The sequence below is a fragment of the Phalacrocorax aristotelis genome, chromosome 3 (genome assembly GCF_949628215.1).
Source record: "Phalacrocorax aristotelis chromosome 3, bGulAri2.1, whole genome shotgun sequence".
Lineage (NCBI taxonomy): Eukaryota > Metazoa > Chordata > Aves > Suliformes > Phalacrocoracidae > Phalacrocorax > Phalacrocorax aristotelis.
Window position 1 is genome coordinate 129,191,001 of NC_134278.1, and position 22,878 is coordinate 129,213,878.

At 48.3% G+C, this 22,878-nt stretch overlaps 1 protein-coding gene across 4 annotated transcripts in view; it reads left to right on the top strand.

Moving 5' to 3' along the window:
- Positions 1 to 2,051: 2,051 nt before the first annotated feature.
- The window catches only part of FRMD1 (FERM domain containing 1), a 43,680-nt gene continuing 22,853 nt past the window's right edge, over positions 2,052 to 22,878 (top strand). For 2 of the 4 annotated variants that reach the window (XM_075089584.1, XM_075089586.1), the window contains exons 1-3: positions 2,054 to 2,183; positions 12,652 to 12,816; positions 18,334 to 18,424. In XM_075089584.1, the coding sequence (XP_074945685.1) occupies positions 12,721 to 12,816; positions 18,334 to 18,424 (187 nt within the window). In that variant the 5' untranslated portion in view covers positions 2,054 to 2,183; positions 12,652 to 12,720. Of the gene's footprint in view, positions 2,184 to 8,574; positions 8,626 to 12,651; positions 12,817 to 18,333; positions 18,425 to 22,878 lie in introns of all 4 variants that reach the window. The other 2 variants (XM_075089585.1, XM_075089587.1) reach the window with 2 other exon arrangements.

Consider the following 22,878-nt stretch of genomic DNA (forward strand, 5'->3'; position numbering starts at 1 on the left):
TGCAGTTCTGATGTTTCTCACAATGCAGCTTATTTTCTCTAGGGTGACACACAATACATCTGCCAATCCTAGGAGACCAGTTATGCAGGATAATTACTACACTCCTAATTAAGGTACCCATACCTGACATACCGTACTATATTCCATTCTGACCATGGCTAGACTGGGAGCCTTGGCTGCACACAAGCCATGCTTTCCTCACCCTCCTACTCAGGTTCTGTGGGAAGGAACAGAGCCCTAAGGCGAAAGCCCTGAGGTCTCTGGGGGGAGCAACAGGACAGCAGGATAACGTGGTGTGCCGTGAAGCTCAACCCTGCCTCAACAGCCTAGATGTGGTCCTTTGCCCCTGTGACAGCTCAAGGAGCCCGTCACAGAAAGCCAAGCTATGAGTTTGTAAGCAACATTTTCTTTTCAAATTATCAAAACCCAGAAGCGTGGAGCAACTGTTCAGAGCTGTCTGCTAACATTCCAAGTTCTCCACCAGCTGTCAGGGCGTGACAGAAAGTCCTGCTGTGATCTGAGCACTGTGCTGGCTCTGCTGCAGGCTTCACGCGTGGTATGGGGCAGGTTGAATAAGAACATGTTCAACAACAGAGCCTACACTTGGACACCAGATTCCCTGTCCTTGCATTCAATTCTCCAGTCCATGCTGGAAAGTAAGTGGGGGATGTAGGTGATGATATTACAGGATGCTGACTCCAACACTGGCTGGACCACTCCATGAGACAATCTAATTCACCAACTTGACAGACCACTCTTACGGCCAAAAAACCTAGAATTTTCTGTCCCTTTAGTGAGTTTGGTCAGCTTAGCAGTCTGAGGTGCTCCAGCACTGGCACAAGGAAGGTGCTACAGCCACAAGCAAAGGGAGTGAAGAAGACAGAAGACTGAAGATGGGAAGGAGTGAAAAGGAGAGGACAGTGAGACATCTTTCTATGGGCAGAGGGGAGCTGTCACGCCAGCTCAGCTGCCTGTGAAATGACACGTTAGGCACCTCCGAAACAGCTGGTGTGCTGAGAGGGTAACTGTGTAAATTAGCCTAGGCTTGATGAAAGGACAAGCCATGAAGGACTTAACCTTGGTCCTTGGGGGTCACCTCTGTCCATCTAGGACCCACAGCCCTGGAACCCTTCCTGAAATGAGGTACCTACTCATTTGCTCAGATGACGAGTAACACACCAACATTTTCTCTCAGAAGACCTTTGTGGGAAGAGAAAGGGTTGGGGACGAGGTGCCCCCCGCACTCAAAGAGCAGCCTCACTATTACAATCCAGCTGGGAAGAGGCAGAAGCCGTCACCCATGCTGGCAAGGCTGAGGTTTTACCCAGCTCGTGGCCAACCTAAAACACAGGAGGAAAACACTGGAGCGAGGACAGGTGACCTGCTGCCCTCACGCTATCAGGTGGTCATGTCACGCCACCCAGCCAGGCTCACCCTTGTGCTCCCTCCTGGGCAACTTTGAACTCTTTTCCTGCAGAATAGTGCAAGGCGGTAGGAAAGCCTTCCCGCCTGCTCCCCTTACAGCCTGCTGCCATCCCAGCTCCCACGAGCGCTGCACCCTCAAAAACAAGTGGGTATGTGGGGAAATTCAGCAGCGGCCTCCTCGTGGGGGAGAGGGAGCAACGCTACAGAACGTGAGATGGCGTCGGCCTTCCAGGAATTTGCTACGTTAAAAAGCAAGTTATTATATAAAAGAGGTAAGGAGGCAAGATTCACAACATGCATACAACACAGCACCTCCTTCCCCAGCACGTCGCCTCCTGCACACGCAGGCACAGACGGACACACAGACACCCCGCCGGCCCCTCTCCCCGCTCAGCGGCCGTTACCGGCCCGGACGCCCCGCAAGCACCCGCCGCCCCGATCCCCTCAGGCCCGTCCGCCCGCCCACGGCGCGGATTGACGGCCGCACTCGCCAACCGAAGGATGAGCCGCGGGCTCTCCCCGCCCACTCCCTACCTGGCTCCGCCAATCCGCTGAGGCGGCGGCGCGATAGGTGCGGAGGGGCGGGTGCCGGTGTGCGGGCCGGGCAAGGGCGGGGCGGGGCGGGTCCGGTCCCACGGCGGGGCAGCGGCGTGAGCCTGACCCCCGCCCCGCTCGGGACGCTGCCTCGCTCGGCTCGGCGGGCGCTGGATGCCGCCCCGCAGACGACAGCGGAGCCCCGCGACCGGGGCTGCACCGCGGTAAGTGCGCGGACGGCGCCGCGCTGCCAGCGGGGCTCGGGCTCCGCCGCCGGGGCAGCGGCGCGGGGAGCTCCCGGGGCTCCTCTGGGGCGGCCCCGGTGAGCTGCCGGGGGACAAAGGACACGGGTGCCGGGTCTCGAGTGCGGGGCGGCACCTGCCCCCGCCGGTCCCGGGTCGCGGCCCCGGCCGGCTGCGGGGAGCGGTGCCCTCGGGAGCCCGGCTCTTTGGGCGGAGAGAGGCGAGGAGCGCCCGGCCGGGGCGAGCGAAGGAGCCCCTCGGCACCGGGGGAGAGGTGCCTGCTGCCCGGGGCACTGTGTGTGGGGGGTGGGGGTGGGGGTGTCTCCTGGTGAGCCTCCGTGGGCGCCGGAGCGGCTGCGAAAGTCGATTCACAACTTTCCCGATGAGGGGGTGTCTGGAGCGCGGTAACGATTTCTAGTTTGATGGCGTTATCAGGGCACTTTCGCCGTCAGAGCAGCGGTGAGCGCGGGGCTGAGGCCGTGCGTGTCACAGAAAGCCAAGCTGCGGCTCCTGGGGGCAGCGAGGGCGGGCGGGCACCGGCGGGAAACCGGAGGGAACGGGGCTCTGTGGCGGTTGTGGCAACTCCGTCATCCCTCGCCGTCATCCTCTGCCCGCCGGTGGCCCTCGCCGGTGCTAGAGGGTTGAGGGGATGGCGGGGTGCGTTCCCCGGCTCAGCAACACCACCGGGGGAGACCTCTGGCACAGCCCAGGGCGGCTGGCCGCGGCCCAGGGGGCTCCTTTGGGGCAGAAGATGGCAGGAGGCTGGGATGCCTCCCAGTAGGCACTGGGGCGGCTGCCACCTGCCTTGCAGGTGCTGAGGGCGAGGGACGTGGCCGTGGCCAGGCCGCGCAGGACGGCTTCGAGGCCCTGCGGGTCCCTGCACGCCGTGGCACCTCAGGCAGGGCGAGCCGTGCGGGACAGGTAGCCCACCAGCACCTGGACGTCGTCCAGTGCCTGCCGCCACCTCCTCGGCGGCAGCGTCAGGGCTGGAGGCATCCCACCGGGCTGGTCTGGGGGCTCTGACCACCGTGACAGCCTTTCATCCTCCCGCACCCGACAGCACAGGGAAGGAGATGAGTGTCCCAGCAGGTACCTGTGCCCGGGAGAAGGGGTGGGTGTCATAAAGGAAAAAGTCTCTGTACTTCTCCACCTCTCGAATTCTTTCTTGGTAGCAATTTACAGGGAAAGGCTCTGGGTTTCCTGTGCTGAGACATCGTCGTCCTCTGCATCAAGCGATGTTTCTCCTGCTGCACGGCAGTGACGGGCTCTCAGGTTAACTCCCCGGTGGCATTTAAAATGCACATCTGGTTTTTCCCACCACGCCAGGAAACTGTTAACGTATTGTCTGAATCTTGTCTCTTCTTCAGAGAAGCGCTGTGATGCCCTGGCCCTGACCATAAATACTTCAAAAGCATAGGGTGCTTTCCCAGAGAAAATAATGAGGATGTATTGCTAACACTGATGATTTCTGGAGTAATGGTTTTTCTTAAAAAAAAAAAGACAAAACAACCCTTTGGACATTCATTTCCCATTAATTTGTTTATCTTTTATATATATTTTAAATTTTTGTTCCTGGAAAACTTGGAATGACAACAGAATGCCTTGGCCTCACTCTGTTGTTTATTCCTCCCATTTAATTGTTGTGCACTCGTAATCAAAGTGTTCTGTTTTCAGCACTGGTGATGTTGAGAGTCTGTGTAGCAGCCAGTGTTTTGGCTTCAGATGAAGAATGCCAAATCAGAAGAAAATTGAATCCAAAATGGGGAAAAAAAAGTTTTCTTGCAGAGATCACCTTAAGAAAAAAAAAGGGAGGGAAACAAAAAAAGGGGAAAATAAATCTACAAAATACTATTGAAGAACGAGTTGTAGTGATTCTTTTTCGTGGTTTACCAAAAAATACTGCCTGTCTTCTTTAGACAGGTTTTTTTCCCTAGGGATTTTTGTTGCTGTTAACTAGATTTTTTTTTTCTTATGAACGTGTTAAACTGGGATAAAAACCAGTGATGAGGAAATTTGTGTCACCTGTTTTTTCCCCTGCAACAAAAAAAATCTGAAAAGAAACAAAAAAAATTTGTATTTACATGTGTTTTTCCCAATATGTCTCTTTTTGATAGCAGGTAAGGGCCATGTCATTTTGTGTGGGTTTTTTTTTTTTTTGCTTGGTTTGGGGGGGGTTGAGGTTGTGTTTTGTTTTGTTTTTTTTTAAAGCAGAGCTGATAGTGCCTTAATGCTACAGCACTCTTTTCTGTTCCCAGCACTGCAGGTAACAAGCGTATGAATCCCATGGGCTGTATCAGTTAGCTTTTGTAGTAAAGTCCTTGCCCCACTGTTCGTCCAATGCAAGACAATGTAAATTACTTGCATGCTTACTGTGCTCCAGGGTTACACTTCTTTTCTTGCAGAAAGTCCTGTGCTACTGCGCTGCTCCTTGATTATCTTGGTGGTGTTTGGCAGTGGTACCTTAGTTCACAGTGCGTGGTTAGTAACTGAGCATGGACAAACAGTGGTCTCAGCCCAAACGAAGTCCTCTGTCAAGGAGGAGCTGTTCCTTGGAGAGTCGCAGGAAGAAGTAATTTGCTTCTTGTTAGACCATTTCTTAGCGTGCTTTTTCTGTTTTTGCTCTGTTTCTTCTTTTTGCAAAATTCAGCATCACCTCAAAAATGCAGCACGTTATAAGGCTGGTTTTTTGTTCTGTTTCTTTTTTTGGGCTATGTATTCCCATGTCCCCATCACTTTGCTGAAGTTGATGTCTGGCAGTACTGCGTGCAGTCTCTGAACCTGCATCTAATCATAAAGACCCTGCTGTTTGTGTTAATTTTGTCAAGGTATTGGCAGATTGGCATTTTCACGTTTGTGATGGAGGCAAGCTGTGTTCCAGGCAGAGTTTTATCTATTCTTTCTGCAAGTCCGTCTACTTCACGTAAATCGGTATTCCTCTCTGCTCTGAATATGTTCAAGGCTAACTGGACACTTTAGGAGGAAAAAGTTAGAAGCAAATTGAAATAGAAGCTGCCTAGTTGATCTGAATATTTAGACGGTGATTAAGATGCCATGAGGTCAGCAGTGGACGTTCTCCTTCCTCTGAGGAAGTAAGCCAATTTTTCTTTACCTGGTTAATACTGGTAGCAAAGCTATTCCTGCCAGAAGCGTTCTTTACATGATATATTGGTAAAAGTGTGTCTGTTCTTATTTGCCCTGCAACTCCAGGTGTGGCTTGTGAAGTTATAATGATGCTTTGCCTTTTTTTTTTTAAAAAAAAAAAGATTTCATAGTGTGCTTACTTCCAGAACTGTTACAAGATCTTGGTGAGAATAGAAAATGAAGGAAGAGTTTATTCACACTTTTTTGGACAGCTCTGCAAAATGTTTCAGGAGGCTTTGTGATCTGTTCCAATTCATTCGGGCCCAGCTCAAATATAAAAATACCATTACTGTGGAATAACTTCTGCAAAGACAGTATTGTAGAAGAGTGTTTCTCAGCTGTTGTGCTTAAGGCAAGAGTGTAATAGATCCGCTTGGGGGAAGACCTGTTTCTAGCCTTCATAGGCTTAAAAAAAAGGAATATGTTTCTATTTGGAGAATGAACCCGTAGGCTTTTGGGTCATGAGACCTCACGCATTTGCAATTTGCATGATGTAGGAAGATGCTTCCATCCTGAGTTGCCAGTAGAGAGACTAGGTCTTGCTGCTGCTCCCCCTGCGCTTCCTAAGCTTCCTGACAGTTACAGCGGCCGGGAAGGAAGCTTCACTCTCCTTTATTTTAAAGACCTTGCTGGAGCACTTTGTCTGTGCTTTCCCTCTGCTGTTTCTCATAGATACCAAAGATGAACAGTCTTTAGTAAAGATTGCACACTCCTTGCCAGAAGGGTGCAGGGTGAGCACGGGAGCTCCAAACTGAAGCATCTTCTGTTGGTGTCCTCACGTTGAGGTACCTGACTGTGGCGTTCTTTTTACTGCACTCCTGGGTCTGCATATGTATGCCCATGAATGAGCATCCCGTAAGGGTCCATCTCAAAAGAGATGTGTCCATATGTTTGAGCGACGGCAAGCTTGAGGTTACTGAATGGCTATTCAAGCAATTCGCTTCCCTTAACCTTCACAAGATCTCATGCAATGCTGCCTTGGTCATCCAGCTGAGAAAACAGAGCTTTGCACTTCTGAGCAGGCTTCCTTTGCAGCCGCTTTTGCGAGGTGTAGTGGATGCTCAGGCTGGCTTGTACCTTGTCCCGTGTCCTGCTGGTTCGTTCTTATGTTTCTGCATTTCCCTATGCCAGTCAACACCTTCAGTTGCTACTCAATTAATGCGCTTGATTTATGAAGTATGAGGAAGCCCTACAGGTGATTGGAAGTCGACAAACAAGGCCATTAACAGATTATGCAGAAGTAAACAAATTCATTGTAATAAGAAACTTCATGTTGATAGTCAGATGTGATAGGATATATGCTACTACTTTTACCAGTCAACGAAAGGGCAGGATCAGTTGATCCATTGCTCCCATGTTGGCAAGAAAATGTTTGCACATACCACCACCCCACCCCCCACCCCACCCCCCCCCAAAAAAAAAACATGCTGGAGAGGAATTGCGTGCTCTAGCCACAGACTTTACCCTTTGGGTAATGTTTTAAGTGTGTACATTGCTAAGTTTTGTATATGCTTCTGATAAAATAATGTATTTTAAAAGGCGCTATGTTTTTGTGTGCAAAAATTCAAAGATGGAAAAACTTAGTCCCTGTGAGATCCTAATTTGTCCCTTTTTGCCTGGAGCCTTTAATACTCATTGTCTGTTCCTCTCAAAAGGCTCCTGAATTCAATTTTGGTTTCAGGGAAAGATTAAGCCCAGATGATTCATCCTAGGCTGTCCTCACAGGGAGCAAACTGCTGAGGAGCTTTTGTCATCCCATGGGAGAGCCAGCTGGAAGCGTGGCAGCCACCCTACATGGTCCTGCCACCGCTGCCCTGCCGCTGCGCTTCCATGCACTGTAGGAGCACCTCCTTTGGTGCTTTGTCTTCAGCTAAGGCTTTTGCCTCTCCTTGGGGGCCAGTTAGCAGCAGTAAGGTCTGATGTGTGCCCAAAAACATGAGTCACTTTCACTTGGCTACCAGAGAACCCTGCCATCCCTGGGTAGGAGCATTGTCCCCCATCTTTGAGCTTAAGGACTAGGGTAGCTTGCAGATAGAGTAGCATCGCAGCATGGTCCCAGGTTAGGAATGGGTGTCCCCAGGAATTTCGTGAGATCCCTTCTTCCTGAGCACACCGGCCACACTGTGGGGGGGTACCGAGCAGAAAGGTTACAAACTCAAGAGCACGTTTCATGTTCTAGCACTCACTCGTGCTGCTTGACGTGAGGCAGGAAAACTTCACAGCACAAAGGTGGAGGCTGGGCAGTCATGCCTAACTAAGCTGTGTCTAATCCTGCAATGAAGACTAACGAGAAAGCATTTTTCTCTCTATTGTTAAAACTTGGTGTCACCAGGGAGTGCTGCTTGTACAGGCAGAAAGGAAGGATGGTAGTTGGTATCTTAAGACCAATGCTCGGCGATTTCCCCATCTGTCCCAAAAGGTACAGGGTGATGGCTAAGCCTGCTAGGGCTCCACAGCCCTGGAGTTTTTGGAGGCATCTCCCATTGTACCTTTTGAAAGTCCTAAAGGAAAGGTGGGAGCCAGGCCCACGTCCTATCCCTGTGAGAGGACTGCACTCAGGTCTGACAGCTGTTGCTAGCAGATGCAGAAGGCCTGCTGCAGTTGCATCTCCCACATCTATAGACTGAAAGCCAGTTGTCTTTGCTCTGGTGTTGCATCTGTCCTGTAGCCAAGCTGCATCCATTCTGGGATCCAGTCCTTCAGAGCACTCAAGTGACTGCGAGGTGACTTGGTATTCCTCGTTCAATGGCTTTGAATAGGGGCCTCCTACTAAGCAGGGCTCAGTGTTTGAAGGCAGGTGTGTATTCTACCCCAAAAGCAGTGTGTGGACACCAAATTCAGTGCCCTACCTCCTTGTGGCATCCTTGCCCTCGGACATGTCATGCTAGTCCTGGCGTGATGCTGAGGCAGATGCATTTGAAGAGTCAATGTGTTTCTGGGAATTTGCTGCAGGGCACGACCTAGTTGTCCTGGCTGTTGGTTGCAGAAGGCACTTTTCACATCATTTGCCGCTGTGTCATAGAGATATTTAGCTTCAGTCTTGTTTTCAGCCCTGACAAGCAACTTTTTTTTTCCTTCCCTCCTGACTGATGCATCTCTCCAGAGAAATTTTCATCATCTCAGGGGATCATCAAAGGAGGTGGGTGGGGGTCTTAAAGTTGCTGTGAAAGGCTAATATATGCCATCATTACATCTTTTATTTGCTCAGGCTCCCTATTACTCTGTTTTGCAGATAGTACTGGTGCCCTGCAGTGTGCCTCTGAGGGGACAAAATACCTGGAAGGTGAGGGGGATTCTCCTTTTTTTAAGGCTGCGTTTCATCATGAGTACGAGGCAGCCCAGGTGTGGGTTGCTGCCAAAGGCAGATTTGTTTCCAGGCAGTTGTCTGTCTGTCTGTCTTGCTGCAGAACTGCCTTGATTAAAGCTGCTTAAGCTGATTGTGAAACTGCAGCCTAAGATTCTAGTTGTCTTAGAAGCCTAAGACATCTCTGGATAATGTCTGGAAAATGTTAAGAAGAGTTTTAATGTTTCTGGACAGTTTTTGATGGGACTCTGTAGGGCCACTCTGGTAAGGTTTCATCAGGAAGATACTAAATGCTCATTTTCTGTGTTCTCTGTAGCAAAACTAGCTTTCCTAAGATGTTTTACTTTAATAAACTTTACAAAGCATGTCCCCAGGTGTTTTTGAGAGAAGCACAGAATTACCTGTGCTTTTTGTCTCGATAGAGGAGGACTTTGTCCTGTTTTGCTGCTTTGAGTTGGTACATGATTGCTCATTCACCTGTTTGCTTTATTCCCTTGAGATGTGGTTGTGGCAGGACCTAGAGGCTGAATTCGGGATTAGGACCCAATTTGCTGTGGTCCCACGAACTGAAGCGTAAGATATAGCAGTGCTTATAAGGCTACGCTAACCCGCGTGCTCTTTGGATGAGACCTGGTTCCAGACAGGCTGGCCGTGGCGTAGCCCCAAATTCAGAGGTGGCAGGTCATCCTCATGCTGTTGTGATATGGGCTGTGTGAGGTGGTTTAGCTTAGCCGTCCTCGCGCCAACTGAAGCAAACAGCCTCCTCTTCCTCCTCCCTCGGAGGGCTCCGTCACTCACCCTCTTGCTGGGGCAAACCTCAGCAATTCCTGCTTGACCCAGCAAGTGCAGAGGTTCATCTCCAGTGTTGGGAGGCAGCTCGTGGGGCCATGGAGAGAGCAGGCAAGGATTAGGGTTTTTCTTAATGAGTTTTTATGGCTGTGAGCTGTTTAATCAGAGGAGTCTTGAAATTAATGACAGGCGTGTTTTCCAAAGCTTCGCTGGATGTGTGTTTAGGTAAAATAAACAGTGCTAAAGAAGCTGTGCCATCACTTTTGGCACTAATAAGCCTCCTGACTGATACCAGAAGAATACAAATAAATGGCGCCTTTGACCGCTTCATTGATAGACTGCGGGGCCTTTGACCAAGCAATTACATCTCAAAATGCACTTCTTTGGGAGCTGAAACATGAAGTGATGTTATTTTAAAAAAATAAAATCAAAACGAAACAACAAAACCAAATAACCTGTGGTGTCCCATGGGCTGATGATTGACTTCAGCCTTTATTAATTCATCTGCAGTGCATTTGCTGGAGCTTTTAGGGTTTAATTGAGGTTAAGAGGTTGGAATCTGTGGTAAACAAAAGAATGGCATATGGGCAGCCTGAAATTGTGTATGTTTAAATAAGAGCATTCCTTCTGGCCACTTGTTTTCATTGGGCAGTTACTCTTGGCTCACAACTTATTTTTATTAAAAAAGTGTACACATGCAGTGCTAGCAAGTTAATGATTCATTATGGTTTATCACATCCTAACATACCTCTAAAGAAGAGAAGGCTGAGCTGGGCTTGTGTTTGACCTCCCCTTTCAGATTAAGGAAGTTACTACTTTAACCTCTTACCTGCTGTGGCAGGATCCAAAAGCTTGTTTGTCTTAAAACATAAGAAGAAAAACACCTTCTCCCCGTCCTTTCTCACTTCCTTGCTCCTGGCGTCCACAGTTGCTCTCCTAAACATTCGCATGGACAAAGCAGGTGTGAGACCAGAGGAAAAGCTTTCCAGAAGCTTTGTTTTATAGAGGCTATGGGGGAGTGGGATTCAGTTTCTTCAGTTATCCACAGAAAACTCTGTGCACATGTTTTTCACGGTTGCTTCTTTGTCTTATTCTCAGTTTTTATGAGCCGCGTGAGTGTCTTTGCTGAACGTGATCTCCCCTTGCGAGTGGGAAAGTGTACCAGCCAGGGCAGCGGTTTGACAATTAAGACAAACCTCCTTACATTGGACAGCCTGAGCTCGTACTACAAGGTCTTTATGCTGTTGATACAGTTTATGGTGCATATGACATCAGCTGGCAATAATAGCAGTGATCTGTTGCCCTCGAGTCATTCTGCAGACATCTGTAATTTATATACAGCTGTTAGTAGTGTGTAGCCTGGAGCACAGGAGGGCTCGTCAGTGTAATTATATTGATAAGAGAGGATAAATCAGAGTTTTTCTCTTAATATTTCATTTAACAGAAGCTTTCACTTGTCCCAGAAAGTCAAATGTGTCTTTCCTGCTTGCTTATAATTCAGAGCAATCTTTTTAAAACTTCTTGTTTAATTAAATTCTGATTTTGGAAAACAATAATAATAATAGCCTTTAACTCCCTCTTCATTAATACAATAAATGCAATTTTTTGTACTTCTGTCTCATAAGAGATGTTCTACATAAAGAACTCGTATCAAAAAATGCTTTATTAAGAAGCATTGTATATGCTGGCTCAGGGAAGGAGGTGTATGGAACAGCTTTTGTACTTGCAAAAGGATATTTACAGATCTTTTTGTTGTATTTGATTAAAAAAAAACACTATAATGTTGGAGCACGGAATTGAAGGGAGGGGGTAAATCCGAGTTCTTTTTCCTGCACTGTACTTTGCTCTCCCGTGGCAGTTTGCTTTTTCCATCTCCCACACAAGAGTTGGATTCTGCCATGTTTGTGCCCTGAAACAGGACAAACATGACTTTAAATACCAAGTGCTTTGAAAACTTGTACATACAGGTGTGTATGACATGTGCTAGCATAACATGACATGCTCATCCTGGAATCCGTTTTGGAGGGTGAAGGAAAAGCCCTTGCATCCCTTCACAGCCTGGTCTGCCAGTGGTGGGAAAGGGCAGCGCTGCCAGAGCTGGCGCATGTGCCTGCCCTTGCTGAGGTACATGCCCATCCCCAGGGGCACAGGGGGCTTTGCAGGCAGGCATCAGCCAGCAGCACCTTCGTTGCTGCACCGGTGATGGGTGTCCGGGTGTTGCTGGCTGAAATGAGTCATGCCAGGGTGACTTTGGGGCAACCAGGGTTTGCTGGCTTGCGTCAAATCTTGTGCAGGGATGGAGCGGGCCCCATAACCCGTTGGTATCCCGCTGGTTCAGGTCTCTGTCGGCATTGATCCCTAAGCTAACCTTGAGGAGCCTCTCCTCTTCCTTCCTGATTCATCAGGTGCCCTGGGATGCTTCCTTGCCCTGGAGAGGGTCAGAGCAGAGGGCTGTAAATAAAATGTCACAAATTCCTGAGCAAACTGTGTCTAACCTAGCTATAATGTGAAGACTATGTTGGCTGCTGTGCTTTTGGGCATAAATTGGAAATCTGTTTCTTATTTCTGTTGTTATTGTAACTTCAGCTCTAAGACGCTCGTGCAGCTTGGGCTCAGCCCTTGGGAGGAGGCTGGCAGTGCTCGTCTCACAGAAGGTACAAAACAGCCTCCTGGTCTTGCGAGTTTAAGTGGTTCCACCTCCTCCTTTGAGTTGAGGTGTAGAGGATTTGGGTTCAGCAGCTTCCCAGGGACTAGGAGCAGGGAGAAGGGGAAGACAGCTCAGGAGGAGTCCACTGCAGCGACACGTGCCTGCTGACGGCTCATTGAAACCTCCACTTTGGGCAAGAGTGAGGTACCCGGATGAAGGAGGACGGGGCGCTCTCCCTTCCCTCGGGGGCATTTTTGGGAAGCGGTCTGTGGTGTCATCTGCCTTATCACTTACGGGCGTCTCAAAACCCCGAGTCTGGCTTGTTATTCTAAGCAGACCTGGCTGCCATCTGGTACTCTCCTGGGAGTCTTGGGCTATTTAAGGGTTGACTGTGTCTGGTTTGTGCTGTGATGCTGGTGGAAACGTTGACTGCTGTGTCGTAAAAAGCATGAGGTTTGGGGTTTTTTTGTCTTAAACAGTGATGAGGAAAACATCGCATCAAACAGATGCTGCGGGCTGCTCCCAGCACCAGCAGGAGCATGGCACTGATGCTCTCACTTTCTTGGCAGGTGCGTGGGGTGAAGGGATTCTGACGCTTGCCCGGAGAGAAGACCGTGGCCCCCACAGAGCTGCCCACCATGAGCAGGGTGCTGCTGGCCGGCAGGATGCAGCCAGAGAGCCGGAGCGTCTGCGTCTTCCTGCCTACCCGGGAGCAGCTCAGCCTCGCCGTTGGGGTGAGTGGCCGGGAGGTCGGGCACCGCGGCTGCGGTTCAGTTTTGTTAGCTCCCATTGTTCTCCCAAAGGCCTGGTGCCGGTCTCCTGACCGAAAGGCTATTAGCCAGCTTAGGGTAATTGCTGCTCCATTTTCTAATTGGGCAGCTTCAGCTCATTTGCACGGTTCCTTATCTTTTTCTGTTATTGCCTTTTTTATTCTTTCTGTGTTTTTGCCACTAATAATTAGCAATTTTTTAATAAAATCAAACCTGAAGTGCCTTGATGACTTACCAAGCGTGCCCAACACATGCCCATTTCTTTGGCGTTTTGGCTATTTCTGGTTTTTGATAGTCTGCAGATCTCTTCAAAGACTAAGGCAGAGTAAACAACCATCGAGGGTTTTTCTCCCTCCTTTGAGTACTTGTACACAAAAAAGCCAAGAGGTAAGTCGCTTCATTTCTTTGATCACCACTTCAAATGCCAAAGTGTGTGTGCACAAGTGACAGCAGACCCAGGTGAGCTGGCAGTCCAGCGTGGCATGGTGTCCACCGTGGTGCGGTGTCTCTTCGAGCAACGCCTGCTGCTCCTTGAACTTGTGAGAAACTGAGCTGACAGGGGCACTTCACAGTCAGACGCCAAGCGAGCCTCCAAGATAAGTGCTCTCTTGTGAGCGTGTGCATGCACTCATGTGTGGGCTGCGAAGGTTTTGCTTTGTGTTGGGTGGGGATTTTTCCCCCCTCTGGGATGGGGAGGGGGAGAAGACTGTTGAGGTGAACTGTTATTTTAAGCACTTGATTGAAACGGTGGCTTTTGAAACTATGCATACTAATTTTCAAAATCCATGCAGGAATTTTCCTACCCGCTTTGCTTAAGCGTGGCATCCTTAACTGAAACGGCCACGAGGGCTGCACGGAACAAGGCTTTAACAGCAGAATCTGGGGCGCTCTGCTTCTAGGTTACTGGTCCCGACCGAGCCCATCTACCACCCCAGAAAGCTTTTGCAACCTGCTGGCTTTTATGCAAGCCACCAAATGGTGATTTAAGTAAGTTCTTGGTGGCAGGTGCATGGGCCTGGGCAATGGTCTGTTGGCAGCTGCCCCTAAATCACACCTTCTTATAGCTTTTATCATGGAGGCTAAAAATCCGAGATAGCGGAGCCCGCCCTGCTGTGGGGAAGGTGCAGACTGGTGTGCAGGAGAGCAGTGTGCTGGCAGGGATGATGCCATCACTGCTCCTCAGCTGGCCATATGGCTCTTCCTCCGCTGTAGGTCACCCTCCACCATATTAAGTTTAGGCAACGCTTAGACCATACAGTAAATCCTGGATACCTGCAGTTTATCACAAAACCATAGAATCATTTAGGTTGGAAAAGACCCTTACGATCATCAAGTCCAACCGTACACCTAGCACTGCCAAGTCTACCACTAAACCATGTCCCTAAGTGCCACATCTACACATCTTTTAAATACCTCTGGGGTATTTAGTAAGCATAAGAAATGGTCTTTCACATTGAGCACTGGTAAGGATGGAGCAAAGGTGCCATGTCTCCCCCTTCCTGCCTGCTACCCCTCCAAAGAGTCGGGGCACCTTGAGCATCACCACCTTGTCCTGCAGAGGGGTCCCTGCCCCAGCACCCCTCGGTAGCCCTTTGAAAGACATTTTTCCTCCTCGCTTCTGCTCCCCTTGCTTTGGCAGGGAAGTTGAAAACATGTATGTGGAAATGCCTGTGTGTGAAAGGGAATAGCTGCCTGGGTCAAAACATGAGACTTCAATGCACAGTTGTGTCCTAATTGCACAGAGAGTGAAACATGACCTGTTACAGCTGGGCAAGTCACCAAAACCATCTTTGCATTTGGCTGCTGTCTTTACCACAACACCCCTTCAAAGCAACAACAAGAATTAAGATTTTGCAGCTGGAGATTTTTTTTTTAAAAGGAACATCAAGGCAATTTTCTAGTGATGTTGGTAAAACCCAAATTTAATTAGCACAACCACAGATGATACTTTGTGCCTTTATTAGAATAATAATGCCACTACTTAAGATTTCCAAAGCCTTTTAACCTCTTCAGTGTGGAATGCAAATACTAAACAAGCTTGCAGCTCAGTGAGGTAGGCAGGAATGGTTATCCTTCCAGCAGAATAAATTCTAGATCCTCTCGGTGATAAGCACAGTGTTTATGTAGGTAATTCCTTCCCTCCCGCCCCCCCCCCCCCCCCCCATTCCACCCTTCCAGATAAGAGTTTACCTATATATATACGTGTGTGTTTTATGTGGTGACATGTAGATTGAAGCCTGCACTTTAAAATGGTTTTTTTCTTACGCCCTTCACAGATAGTGCTGTTGAAGAGGGAAGAGCAGGAGTGGTTTTAAAGTCTCTTTCCCCCATAATCAGGTTTTTCTTAGTTACCTTTGGTGTCCACCTTTCTGGATATATAGACAAATTTGAGGGGATAGTGATGAGGAAAATTGTCTTCCTGGGGCCAACCGTGAACACGAGGAGAAGCAGAGCAGTGAGGAGAACTAGTGGGTGCTGCAGCTCACCCCGAGGATGGCGGGGCGAAGTGGGAGGATTCTGCTGGGGAGAAGGAGCGTCAGAGCATGAGCAAAGCAGCCTGCCTTGCTCCAGGCAGCCCCAGTGGGGAGGCGGAGTGTGAGCACCAGGGAGCTTCAGCAGGCTGGGAGAGAGAATGGTGAGACTAAAAATTGTATAGGTTGCACCAAAGATCTTGGAGTGGTATCCAGTTTGTTCAGCTTGGTTTATCTGCCAGCATTGTGGCTTATCTCCCTGATAGTTTTGAACCTGTTGATCAGTATCAACTAGTTTTTATGACTAGGTTTCTGAAAATTTTCTGGGGCCATAGCAGCTGAATAAGGGAGAGGGACCTACGCTAGTGGAGGTCCCTCTGCCAACAAGGGGAGCAGGACAGGCAGTCACGCTACCTGTGTGTCGGTAGTTCAGAAGCTGCTACAGCAAATGTTGCTCCTTGCCTAGCTGCTGGAGGAAGGGTGAGAGTGTTAGCAGAAAGTTTTGGAGAGAAGGAAGTCTGGCGAGGTCCTGTGTGATGGTGAGTGGCAAGCGTAGGTACAAAGTCTTTCAGTTGTTCTGTGGGCAGGAGAGATGATGCTTTAAAGCATATGGACAAAGAAAAATAGAGATAGGTAGCAAATACGTGTGAATATTTGCACATAGAATGACCCTGGAGTAGCAGTTACCTTCTGTAAACTTGCACTCAATTCACTTGGACTAAATTTCATGTGTAAAGAAGCCCTGAGTCTGACACAGGGCAAAGCTGACTATCAGGGGAGCGAATGATTCATGGCGTGTCTGGGATGAAACTTGGCACAGGAGCCATAGGCAAAGGGAGGAAAGGCAAAGAGAAGCTCACAGATGAAAAATGCAGAGGGTAATGTTGGTTGCTTTGAGGAGAGGGGAAGGCAGGAGGAGGGAACAGCGATTGCAGGTGTAATTGGTATTGCATAGCCTTGAAGGCTGGTAGTAAAACTTGGTAAGGAGAATGGACAAGGTAGTAGCTTATATACCTGCTGTGCAGAAAATTTGGTTAAATCGCTGCTTTAGAGCTGAGTGTCACAAATCATTGAAGTGCTCAGTTACCTTGAACTAAGTATCTTAAAGCAGTTTTTTTCCCCTTGGGTGTGAAAGCACGCCACTTACAAAATCGATCATGTAGCTTTTACATGGAGCCCTGTGCTGCCAGTGACTCTTGTATGCATATAACCATTCTGGCTATGGGTAGGTCACCTCTTCCTTAGTGAGTCCTTCCCAGGTAGGAGAACATGCTCAGAGCTTGCTTCCTCGAGAAAGAAGGCAAATCTGTGCCCACCTTTCCCTTCCAACGGCGCATTCTTGGTGGCTGAGCAAATACCGTGTTTAGGTGTGAGACTGTAAGGGTGCCATCTCACACAGACACCCATAACAAGACCCAGGTTGGTTTTGGATCTTACCAGAACTGCGCACTACCTCCTCCCCTCCCAAAGCACCTGTACGCACACGCGTGTGTGTATTGGCGTAGCGCGGGTTTCAGAGCTCCCAGTAAAGTGGTAGTGAGTGGCTGGGTAGTGACGCCTTGTCAAGTAGAAGAAAATGAGTACTTAAATGACCTCCAGTTTCCCATTGTCCCTGTCTAGTGACATGATACATCCTGGGGCAGGGAGGGTAGCGCGGCTGGTTTCTGGGGACTGTGGCACACCTCCAATAAAAGGGTTTGAAGAATTACAGTGACGATTAGTTTGATGGCGGTGATTAGTTTGTAGGAGAGTTCAGTAGTCGACTTCTGCCCCATCATCTTTGCTGCTGTGAAGGTAGCCCTGCACTGTCCGCCCCCAGGAAGGCTGCTCCTGCTGCTGCTAATCTGCGTTTTAAGTGCAGTTACATGTCCAGCAGTGGTGTAATGAAATTCAGGGGTTCTGGCCCATTTTCCAGCTGCAGCTGGTAGCACCCAGGGCTGGGCTGAGCTGAGCTTGTCTGTGTTGGTGGTGTTCTGCTCTCTCCACCTGCTCTTGCTCAAATCTCCTTCCCCTATGCCTTGGAGGCCTGGGGGGTTTTGTTTGTGCCTGTGGCTGGCTGTCTGTGCTCCTGGGGTGGTGTGATAGGGCAGGGGGAAATGAGGCTATAGGTGGGAGGACATTTAGTGGGGGAATTTTCCGATCCTAGTACACATCCAGGTAGCCAGAATCATGCTTTTGCTGGAAGAGCCTGTGCTCTGAGCAGCCCTGCTAGAACAGTGTATTCAGTAGCTGTGCTACGGTGCTCTCCTACCCTGTGCCGTGCTTGCAATTACTACCCAACTTGTGGTCCCCTGCGGGAGCGTATGGTGGCAGCTCCGCTTTCCCAGCGCTTCCTCAGTGCATGCACAGCGTTAGAGGGGGCAGGGGTACCAGAGAGTCTCGGTGTGGCATGGAAATGGCAAGTGCTTACAGGCCATTGGTGACAGCTTCAGAAGATGATGATGTTAACTGCTGTGTAACCAGGAGTCAGCAGGGGACAGAACAAGCTCTTCTGTGTGGGGTACGAGCAACCTCATCTCTCACCCACGAGCTATTTCTGCTCAAACCGTGCAACCTTGGGTTTGTTGGTGTACTTTTGTTTTTAGTTCTCCTGAATGAAAGTTTTCTCTTTTGTTTTTTTCTTGTAACCTCTCTAAAAAAAAAAAAAATTCTGCCGAGAGTAGTATTTTCACTTCTGTGATTGCAAACACACTTTCTGTAAGACCACCTGTAAATAGCCTGGTAGGTAACTGCAGCAGCACTCCAAATTCTTATATGAAGATGCCAATAGATGGGAAGCTTTAAATTCATGTCTTGCCGAGCTGAGCCTCTCAGCACTGTGAAGGAGGGAGAAAAACATGTTCATTATTATTCTGTGATAATAGCAATAATAATACTGAAAACAAAGCTTGTTCTATGGTGTTTTTTTTCTTTGCTGTGGTACCCAAAAATGTATTGGCCAATGCGAAGAAGAATTGCTCCATCTAGGTGTGTGAGCCATTTGTAATGTTGGATTGGTTGTTTCTTTCAGGTCAAAGCCACCGGACAGGAGCTCTTTCAGCAAGTTTGTGATTTAGTGAAGATTAAAGAGCCTCACTTCTTTGGCCTCAGCATTGTTAAAAGTAAGCAAACTCAATACACGGAGCAAATGACTTGGCAAACGTCCACAGACCCGCTTGTGTATTTACAGTGTGTGCATATATACACAGCGGCCGTGCCTGCGGGGAATTTGATTGTAATAAGGTCACAAAGTATGTAGATTATGCACGGGCTTCTCGGGAGCTCTTTTGATCTTTGGTATGTGGGCAGACAAATTGGGAGAAGGGGGGGCTTTTGTTCTCCCTCTTTGTTCTTATGTTCCACCTCTTTGTGGGGTTTTCTTTCTCTCCTGTAGCCGAGTTGCTAGCCAACATATTTGTCACTGAATTCAAAACTGTCAGTAGTTGAAGAGGAGGTGAATTTTAAAAGGACTTCGGGGCTGAAAGCCTTGCTTATCTTCTGAAGTCACACGCAAAGAATGTGGCACCAGGGGGAGGAAACTCAAATGATTCAAGGGGACTGAATGTATGTGTGTGGGACATTGGGTTTTGAAATATCGCATGGGAAGTACAAAACTTAGTCCGTGCATTGAAGTCGAGTCTGCTTGGTCCTACAGCTTAGCACTGGCCAGGGAACAGTGTAAGATGATGCCTTAAAGGAGCAAACTGATACGAGATATTACATTTCTAGGACGGTGTGCGCATTGGCACACCTCCACAACTCTTAGTAATTAGAAATGGATCTGTTGTCCTCCTTATCCTGCCTCCCCACATCTCCAAAAGCATGGAGATTTTTCTTATTTATTACATTATTTATTATTTATTACAACTCTAGTTACTGTTTCATTGAAATGAGAAGTCTTTTATGAGTCCTTCTAAATAAGGTTTCTTTTGCCGCCTAATAAGTAGGTGGGATAAAATAGTTTCTTTTAGGTTTACTTGTCTCATTTCCTTCCTGCTCTCATTCTCTAAGAGCTTTTTGGTTTTTTGAGCACAGCGCTATGACCGATGTAAGCTGTTTATCTCCATAAGGTTTGTAGAATCTCCAAGAGATTCCATCAATGTAACTAAACTGGTAGCTAACAAATATATCCGTGCATTCAAACCAACAGGGTTGGGCTTTTTTTATGTGAGGAAGACCTGAATGCTCTTAACTTCTTTCACCAATTGACTGTGTCCCTGTGAGTTCCCCCTTCCACCGCCTTCTTATAACGCCAGTTTTTACCTATTCCAGTTGCAGGACATCTTGGCCTAAATTCGAGCTCCTGTCCTCCTCTGTAAGACAGAGCAGTTTCATTCCCATTTCTTGGAATTAGGACCTCTTCTCCTCATGTTTCTTTCACTTTTTTCCCCTTCATATTTATCTTGTTTCATATTTTCTTTACTCTGCTTTTTCCTTCTCTCCCACCTTTTGCGTGGAGCAGTTTCCTTCCCCTGGTCAAGCAGAGGGGCTCTGGCCCCAAAATACCCTATTGAGGCAGATGCCTTTCAGTGGGTTGGAAGTGCACTATAACTGCCCCAACCCAAAGAGCATAATAAAGCTGTGCTGACTAGACCTTAAAGTACCTTGCCCATAGCTTTAAACATAAACAATCTTCTCGCTTCACAAAAGCATTCTTCCTTTTTAGAGAAGCTAATTCTTCACAAAGCTCTTGGGGGGGGGGGGGAGGGGAAGTAAAGGAAAAGTTGTGGGAGCCCAGTAGCCTGAATTAACCTCCCTCTCTCCACCCCCCTGGTTTGTTTTCCTGACTATTCCTCCCTCCTGCTTGCTGTAGCTCACTTTGTAAAGCTGCTTAATTGAAGGCTCCTCGTGCGCACCCTGACTCCTCCAGACAGCTGTCTCCCTCCGCCACCCAGGCGGGTGACACGATTTTGGATGAGATTTATTTTCGTTTGTGCCTCCGTTTAAGAAACTCCCGGGGCCGGACAACAGAGAAGTGTCAGCAGTGAGTTTCTCAGCCTGAATGGCCGCAGCCACAGGGAAGGCTGCAGCCCGTTCTCGAGAGAGGGAGCAAACCTGGTCTGTTTGTTATTGCTTCCTCTGGTCCCTACCTTGAGTCTGTGAGAGTCCAATAAGCTGCCGGCTGGAGTCTTGTGGAGTGGGTTTTAAGAGTTTTCTTTATTTTGTTTTTAAAATAGCTCCAGATTTATGACTGTAGTGCTCTAGCAAAGGAATTATTTTGGTTTTCTGTTCCCCAACTTGATTTCCCACCCCCACTACCCCATTTTGGCCAATAGACTGGTGATCATCTCCCTTGCTGCCGGTGGTAAGTGAGGTCTTGTTTCTGTTGCAAATGTAGCACTCTCCATCTCAGGCATTTGGAAGTAGCCTGTAAGGCATTGCCTGCTTCTCAGGAATTTTTGGTTTCATGGCAAGCTATCATCTCAGGAAAGGGAAGCAGCCCGGTCAGGTTGTGGGGAGGCCTGGGTAGGTTTTGCATTGCCCAGAGTTGTCTTGTGGGTGCTTAAGTCAACTGCTTGGGCCGTGGCTGGGCAGCAAGCTGGTGTATGTCCTGCAGCGAAGGGAAGGCGTGGGGCTGGTCTGTGAGGCAAGGGAGGGCTAGATGTCTGAAAAAATGGAGAGGAAACCTCTACATTTCAGACTAAAGTGTTCTTCTGCATCATGCTTTCACATCTCATGCCACAGCTCTAAGATGTCTTTTTTTTAAAAGAAACTACTACCCTGTTTTAATAAGGCTATATTTCCTGGTTTCTTAGAGTGTATTTATTTTTGGCAGCGTGATGCTTCCATACGCAAAGCAAGGTATTCTAATACACCTGTACCCATTACCTTGCTGCTAATTTGTCAACAAAACCCTGACTGGCAGCAGTGGCAAGAGAATGAAAATTAAGGGATTTCTACAGAACTGTAACCAATCACACTGGGTGGATTATCTGGATTAGGAGCCCATTTGACCTGCAGACATTGTACAGATAGACTAATGCTCAGCTAGTCTCGTAGTAAGTGTGTGTGTGAGGGGGAGAGGTTGGGCTCCTTAATCGTAAACAGAAGTTTAACCCCTAAGTGTGGCAAAAATGAAAACAGCGCCACGAAGTGCTGTGCAAACTGCAAGCCGCGAATGCTATGAGAGCTAAGCTCTAGATCTTGGAGCATGTTTTCCAGCATTCATTGCCTTCAGTTCTGACTGTTAGAGATGCTGAGGGCAAGCTTCAAGATTTAAGATAACAGTAAAGGTGGCAGAATAGAATTTTTCACCTCTTTTGCTCTTGAGGTTTTTTTTTATTCTCAAGACAAAAACCCATTCAGCCAACTGTATTGGAGGGGAGGGAGAAGGTTGCATCTATAAGAATTTGATCCCTTTGAAAATTAAGTTCAGGAGTGTATGTAGGCACAAAGCTTGGGACATGTTGCTCTTCTAGTTCTGTCACAGGTCATCAAGCAGGCTATACCTTGTGTGCAGCTGCTGCTGAAGTGCATATTTTTTCATTGCAGCTTGCTCGTGAAAGACCCTGCAACCTTGCCAGGTTCAAGCAGGCTCCATAGGCTTCAGCAGCTCGGTCTTATATTGCAGCTCCTCCTGCAGGGTCAACCTTATCTAGTGCCCTGTGGAAGGTTTCCCTCTTCTTATCAGAAAGAGTACGCAGGGACACAATTCAGTCTTCTAAAGCAAAACTGATTGTCAACAGACGAAGAACAGCCAGGCCTCCTTTGTTGTTATAACCCAGATCCCTGCGATCCTGAATCTTGGGCTTCTCCTTTCTAGGAGCAAACTTTGCTTGACCCAAGCAGATGGAAGCCTTCCACTGGGAAGGAGCAAGCCTGCAGTCCCTACACCCTGCCGCTGTCTTTGTGTCCTCTTCTCAGTTTGTCAGGCTGGCTTTCTAACAAAACCAAATCCCTTTGGAGCTCCCCTGCCTCCAGGATCATCCTTCAGCTTTCACAGCTATGGCTGTTCATCTTGCCAGACCCATGCCTCCCAGCACACGCTTAGCAGGGAGGTTGGTGAACTCTGCCAAGACCACTCTGGCTCCAGTTAACTCTTCTGCATCTGTGTATCCTCCAGCACTGAAGTTCATGGATGGAATATGCTACCATGTTATCTTCATATCATGTGGGTATCTAGTCTAACAAAGGGTCTCTTAAGATAGGTGACGACAGAAGTTCTCCAAAAATACCCTCTGATTTCTACACCCCAGTCCTTCCCCACTATCCCTGCTTCTGCCTCTTCTCCCTTAAATCTGCTTGGGTAGTTGCATCTCCCTTCTGAATTTCTTTTGTATTCTAACTGAAGATACAGCTCTATTATAAGACTTTGATACCTCAAATAAGTTAAATGTAACATAAGAAACGTGCAGAAATATGCCACCTAGAGGGAACTGTAGGGGTTCAGGGGTTCAAAAAGTATATAAGACTCCTTGGAAGTACTTGCATGGTCTTCTCCTAAGAAGGCATTTTTTTGCCTGTACCTGTCAGTTGTTTCTCCTTCAGCACCAGTACAACATCCAGCCAAGTGCTCTCCTGCCCAAGAATTGCAAGGGCCTTGTTTGCTTCTGGATGAGCAGTGCTGGAAATGGTT